At 52.0% G+C, this 6,722-nt stretch overlaps 1 protein-coding gene across 1 annotated transcript in view; it reads right to left on the reverse strand.

Moving 5' to 3' along the window:
- Nucleotides 1-1,133: 1,133 nt before the first annotated feature.
- Nucleotides 1,134-6,722, reverse strand: part of ANAPC16 (anaphase promoting complex subunit 16) — a 6,546-nt gene continuing 957 nt past the window's right edge. Inside the window, exons 2-4 of the mRNA XM_009641176.2 lie at nt 6,309-6,466; nt 3,797-3,871; nt 1,134-1,974 (exon numbers count right to left, since the gene is read on the reverse strand). Of these exons, the coding sequence (XP_009639471.1) occupies nt 1,859-1,974; nt 3,797-3,871; nt 6,309-6,450 (333 nt within the window). The 5' untranslated portion in view covers nt 6,451-6,466 and the 3' untranslated portion in view covers nt 1,134-1,858. The remainder of the gene's footprint in view (nt 1,975-3,796; nt 3,872-6,308; nt 6,467-6,722) is intronic.

Here is a 6,722-nt window from a genome sequence, read left to right on the forward strand (position 1 = left end):
GACTCGGGGCACTTGCTGTGTGGTCGGTGGCTGAAGGCCCACGGCTCCGTGCCTAAACCCCGCAATGCCTTCTTGAGTTTGGCCAAGTTGAGGTGGCTGGAGTAAGCGGGATTAAAAATAGATGATAGAAAACAAACAAACAAGTTGACGATTGAAATGCTCCCTCCTTTTCAGAATAACCCCATCCAGGAATGGGGTTTTTAACACCGAATGCCATCATGTTTAAAGCGACGCTGGCCGAGGACCCGCTTGCTGTGCTGGAGGCCCCCGCCGAGCCAGGGCTGGCGGCCCTCCAGGACTGGGGAGGAGGTTTTCCGGGCGGTGCAGTGGGAGAGGCGGCGTGGGACACGTCTCCACCGGGCTGTAGCCTTACGTGAGAGGGACCGTACACCGTTTCAGAAACCGTCTGGTGAAATTTCTGCTGGTGCAGAGCTGGAACTGGGGCTTCACCCGCAGAGCAGGGCTGGCTTTTGGGCGGCAGGCGGCTCTAGATCACGGAAAAGTCAACTCTTGATACTAGAACTAATTCATAAACTAATTCATAAATGTGTACTTCTTCCCCCCTTAGTTTTAGCCAACGCAAATTGGTGGTGATATAACTAAGATGGGGCTGGACTGAAAGAGTGAGTAAAAATCATAGTTGTAAATAAGATGTTGAAAATGGTGGAGTTGGGCATCTGGAGCAGCAAGGCGTACGATTGCTTAAACACAGGGCTGAGCCTATCCCCCTGCTGGCTAGCAAAAACGCCGTGGTAACATAAGGAACACGTTGAAAGGGTTATGCCAGAAAATGGAAATCCAGTTCCCCTCCAGAACAGAAGCAAAGTAGAAACAAAAATCAAGATGATTAAAATGGATGGATTTAAAGAAGGGTTTTCTGCCAGCAGAGTTAAACCAGGATTAAAATCTGATTTAAATCAATTCACTTTTGAGCGTAAAGCAAGCGTGGTTGGTTCCTCAGAGGGTTTGGTTTTTTTTAAATTGAACTTCAGTTGACCATTGTAACAGCCGAGCTGCCTCAGAGCTTTGTGAAACCTCCTGTTACCTACCCAACAGCTGATTGTTTCTTCACCTGACTCCCCCCACACCAAGCTTTGAAGAGGGAAACAGTTTCAAAGACAGAATTATTTTATTATCACAGAGCAATCTAATAGATAATAAAGAGGAAAAAGAATTTCCGGGTATTAAAGATACAGCTTCTGCATGAAGAGAACAGCGTCCTGCCAGCACTCGCTGTACAGACACAAGAGAAACGGAGAGAAAAATGGCTCTGGCGATACACGAGGTGGCTCCGGAGAAAGCGTCACCGCTTGCCCCCTCTCAGCCAGCCTGGGACAGTTCTCGTCCTGTTCACCCCCCAAAACAGTGGCTGGGGCCGAAGAGCGTTTCTGGCGGGATATCCTACCTCCACCCTACAGAGGCCCGGCTGAAGTGGCAAAGATGGAGGCTTCCCAGATCACCCAGTCCTTCAGCCACACACTGGGGAAAGGCCGGACTGACTTATCGGCTTGCTTTCCCCGCCTCTGCACCGTAAACCTTACCCTTCCTCTCTGTAAACAACAAGGCGATTCTCCCAGTTCTGTAAAACTGATCCTACCTTCTAAGTTACAGAAACCGAGCCCTGCCAGCCTGTAATGCTGCGGATGACTTAAAGAATCCCATCATTTCCATTTGCTGGCAGCTTTACGGGGGATCCCTGCTCTCAATTTAAATAAATAATAAAAAAAAAACAAAACCAACAAAAAAAGCCCAGGCCTGCCAATGCAGCTGTCAGCATCCTGATAAACGGGGGTGTGTTTTGAAGCCAGGCCAGAGAATGTTTTTCTTCTGCTCCCCGACAGCAGCGATCCAGACACGCTCAGCCCGAGGAGGGAGTGAATCCCAGGAGCTGCTCTATTGGCTTGTACCTCCACTCGTCCGCCTCCAGCTCTTCCACCAGACCAGCTAGTTTTTCCATCCGTGCGACTTGTTGATCTGCGAGAAGTTCAAAGGTAACTGTGGTTTGCAATGACAGTACAATTAAACCTTTCAATGAGACGCAGGTTCCCAGTTGTCAATGGGGAACGGAGGAGAATAAAACCCACCGAGCCCATTTGAATACAAACCCACTCTCCACGATGCCCTGTGCAAACGGCGAAACCTTGCCGGATCGCAGGAGAAAGCAGGGACAGGCTTTTCTGCCTCGTCCGGCACCAAATGCATATTTACCCATCCCTGCCCCGTGCCATGTAAAATTCAAGTCCTAACAGGGAAACGCGCGGCCGATTAGCATAGGGGGGTGAAAACAGGATGAAGCTCATTTGTTTAGCATAAATATTTATAGTGTAAAAGAACAGAGAAGTTCAGAGAGTGCTTGGTCAGCCCACGGTAGAGCTGGGTGCAGCGCCAGGAACTCCTCGTTTTAATGAGGGTCCTTTGAGGAGGACCCAGATGACCGTAAGCAGAAAGGCTCCGCAATCGGAGCACGCTAATGACACGAAGGTCCCCGCAGAGAGACGGGCTGCCTCCCCAGGGATCCCCAGGACAGCTTGTTCCTCTCGGCTTTATTTAAAACCGGTTGTGCGCTGGGCACGCAGGCTCCATTTTCAATTAAATTAGCTGCAGTGGTACGGAGATGAGAATAGCCCTTCTTCTCTTGGCTCTGCTGGAAGTTTAACAGCGACCTCTTGGAAAAACGGCACAGTACGAGCCGACTTACTAGGCAAGAGGCGTAACATAAAACGTGCACCATTTATGCTGACTGCAGCAGTGGGTGTTTTTAAGAGGGACGTTCTCACTCCACCTCCTGCAACCGAGTGCTTTTGGGAACTGTCAAACAAACAAGCCAAAAAAATTATGATGTCCATCTTCTTCTAAGCCTTTCCCTTTTCTTACGGGGGGGGTGACCGGTGCTCTGCAAACCAGTTTCAAAGGCTGGTGCTTATCAGGGTGCCGGTCTGTGTAGCAGCCCCCGGTAGCTACAGCCACAGTAGCACCAGAGCTGCGGAAACCACGGCTCTGAAGTTCAGCTTTGCTTTTCAGTTTAGAAATACAGGATCAAGGTGCTGCACGCCCCCAGACCTCCTCCTGACAACCCTCACCGGTGGAGAACAGGAAACCTCTCTGGTCTGAGACAACCCATTCTAGCTGACAAGAGGCGGGGACCCAGAAAGGATGTGACCCTCAAGCAGTAGACGCGATCTTAGCTCTGCCCAATGTCTTGAGAATGAAAGCTGCCGTGCAGTCAAGCCCATTGTTCGGTTACAGGCACCTAGGTGGCAGGCAAAGGCCCCAGGAGGGAAGCCGAAGTTCAAACAAGACGTCAGGCTCCCTCCTGGGGGAGGTAGGGAGCGGAGACGGCCCCGTCGTGCCACCTGCATGTCCCTGTCCCGAGCACCTCTGGAAACCTCGCTTGACCCTGCCGCTGTCAGAGGGCTCGGCAGAGAAACAAAGGTGGAATCAAGCGCCTCTTTGCCCGCGGCCAGAGAGACAGTCAGCGCTGGGCCAAGATGAGAGCGTGGGCGTTTCCTGCCCATAACCTCCTCTTCTGGCCTCACCTCTCCTGAAGGCAGCCGCGGCACACAGCGATGGAAAAACAAGCTTCGAAAGGCACTGCCTGTTCCCACCCAGGCTGTGTGGGTTCCCCATGCTTTGCATAGGGCTTGCAAAAGGACTCGACGATGGTGTGACTTAGCGTTAATTCGCCAACTTAAAAGGCTATTCTGCTTTTTTTGTGGTCGGCACCCCAGAACATTTTCTCCCCGCTCCCCTGCCATCTTCCCCTGGTTGACATGCAGTCAAAAAAGACGGCGCTTACCGTGTTTCACTTGCTTTAATGTAGATGCAACCTGATAGCTGAAGACAGATTCGCAGAGGAATCTTTCGGAGCCATCTGTAAACAGAAAAAGGGACGTGGTTTAATCTGAGAGTTTTCAAACTGAGCAGCCTTAACTGAGCGCCACTGAATTTCTGTTTTGATACTCAAGGTGTGGGTTTCCCCACTTGCCTCGTTCCAACACTTTCCCCTGCACTGAGCGTGCAGCGCTCTGCTTTCTGCCCCGTACGGCCCCGCGCTCAAATCCTGTGCAGGGCTCTGGCTGGCTCCCGGTGCTGCTGGGGAGAAGCTGGGACAGCAGGGAGACATCCCAGCCAATATTCTGTTACGTCCCCTCTGACAAGCAATTTTAGCCCATTTTGAACAGGAGGAAAGCTAAGGAGAAGCCAGCCAATATTATGGCAGTCTCTGATTCCCTCGGGGCTCGGACGCGTGTGTCCTTATAATGCTTTATGATTTCCCACAGGCTTCGACCATAACCCCGCATAAAGGATTTCAAATAATGCGTAATCTTGCCATCTAAGTAATTGCTCACACAACTGTCACAGAAATAAAAGCAATCTGGACTACATAGCTAATTGTATGCCAAGTTTATACTACTTCCTTCCTAAAAAAAAACCCCTGAAATCCTAGGGTTTATTTAAAAACAAGCGAGACAGTTAAAGTAACAATAAAAATCAGTCAGTTAGTGGGGATTTTTGAAGGGGAAACTGGTATGCAGCTACCCCACTAGCACCTGCCTGATGAAAGAATGGATGCATCGCCTTTTATCTTGGGAATTAAAAAGGTAACTTAAAAGCTTCCTGCGACAGGGACAGCGTTTAGTGGTTGCTGCCGCCCAGAGCAGACGAACAGCGCGTTACTGGTAAACAGGTCAGCCCGAAGCAAAATCATGTAAAAGCTCCATGCCGTAAAAAGGAGGAAGAGAAGCAATTTTAAAGCCCAAGGGTAGAAACGGACCCCTGGCCCTGGAATGTCTAATCCGAAGCTGAACCCCGGGTAAGAGGGAAGAGTCAGGAGTTTCGCCGCGCTCGGAGCATCCTCTCGCAAGCTGTTGAAATGCCATGTTGGTTTTCCAAACATACCCTTCCCTCTCCTCCAACGCCCTAGCCCGGCCGTCCTGCCGAGTGGCTCTCGGGAGGAACAGCTGTCTGTCTATTTGGTAACACGAAGTGCTTCATTATTTTAATTTGTTTTGAGGGCTCGTTAAGTTCTATGAGCAAGCTTTTAGTCATAATTACTTCAATAGACTGGCATATGGGCTCTAATGTGTAATAAAACCAGTCCCTAAACGACGTAGAGATCGGTTCCCAGCTGCCCTGCGCTACCGTGCTTGTCTCTACTGGAATGAAGTCACTTCTGAGCTGCAGGGGCCACCCCAGTGAACTTTGGGCTCACGCAGTCAAGCACATGGTACAGTGACACGGGAAGTTCAAGGGGAGCAGACAGACAGACAGACAGACCAACCCTGTCATCTGGAGGACCTGCCCTTCCTCCCTCACCCAGAACAGGGACAAAGGAGGCACAGCTGTGACGTACCTGGGTCCTCCTTTGGGCAACCCCAAAGGAGCAGGTGGCAGGGCACCCAAACGGAGGACGCCGTGCCAGATCAGAACCCCGACCCTGGAGAAACACCCCGACAAGAGTAAGCCCAAAAGGGGAACATGCTCAGCCTTAAAGGATTAAGAGAGGGCCAGTCGCAAAGCACAGGTACAGTGACACGGGAAGTTCAAGGGGAGCAGACAGACAGACAGACAGACCAACCCTGTCATCTGGAGGACCTGCCCTTCCTCCCTCACCCAGAACAGGGACAAAGGAGGCACAGCTGTGACGTACCTGGGTCCTCCTTTGGGCAACCCCAAAGGAGCAGGTGGCAGGGCACCCAAACGGAGGACGCCGTGCCAGATCAGAACCCCGACCCTGGAGAAACACCCCGACAAGAGTAAGCCCAAAAGGGGAACATGCTCAGCCTTAAAGGATTAAGAGAGGGCCAGTCCTGATTTATCCTCTCGCAGACCTCTGTGGCGAGGTTTTAACATGGGTCAAGGGCAAAACCTCGCCTTATGTTTCCTGGCCAGCAGGGATACAAGCTGCCTCCTGTACTACTAGCCCAGTCAAATCCAACCCCAGAATGCAGTTTGCCAAGAAAAATACTCCTGCCTCAGCTATCTTTACAGTAATTCCTGCCCGACATCAAAGGATTAGCTAACAATGAGCAATTAACACCGTCATGTACCCTTTCAGGTAGATCGCTTCCTCGTCTGAAGTGTTGTCATGGAGCTAAAAAAAAACCAGGTGACTGCCAGAAAAATCATTTCCTCGTGAACAACTGGTGGGAGAGCCGGGGCTGCTCAGGACCCACCCGAGCCCCGGTGCTTCCTTCCTCCCTCCAGCTTTTGCCAGCTGAAGTCCAGAAAGGGCAGTGGGGTGCCAAGCTTGGCAACTCCTCTGCACACCAGGAGGAGCAGGGAAGGAGGAGGGCAGGAGCAATCACCTTCCAGCATCTCCCCAGCTCCTTTGGGGTAAGTGAAGAGGGCTTTTCGGGGCGGCGCCAGGTCCGAAACACTGAACCCCGATCCCGTTACAGAGCTGCCACTGACTCCGCCGGCTGAAGAGGATGAGGAAGAGGCTGCCATCTCACCCCGTCCCAGCCTGAAAGAACAAAAAGGGAGCGAAGCACAGTTAGGAAGGGCGTCTCAGGAGTTTCCCAGGGCGCAAAGCCAGTGAACCGCGCACGTATCTGATGGCAGATGAAGGCGGCGAGGTCCGGGGAGAGCCAGCGAGCACAGCTTTGGGCTGCCGCCCCCGCTCCCCAGCCCCAAAGCGCCGGTGGTTCGAGGTTGCCCTGCGTGCGTGGGAGAAGCTGCCTGCGCCCGCTGCCAGCAGGGATGGGTGCAGTTAGCGGTCG

This window comes from Egretta garzetta, unplaced genomic scaffold, assembly GCF_000687185.1.
Source record: "Egretta garzetta isolate BGI_Z169 unplaced genomic scaffold, ASM68718v1 scaffold536, whole genome shotgun sequence".
Classification (NCBI taxonomy): Eukaryota; Metazoa; Chordata; class Aves; order Pelecaniformes; family Ardeidae; genus Egretta; species Egretta garzetta.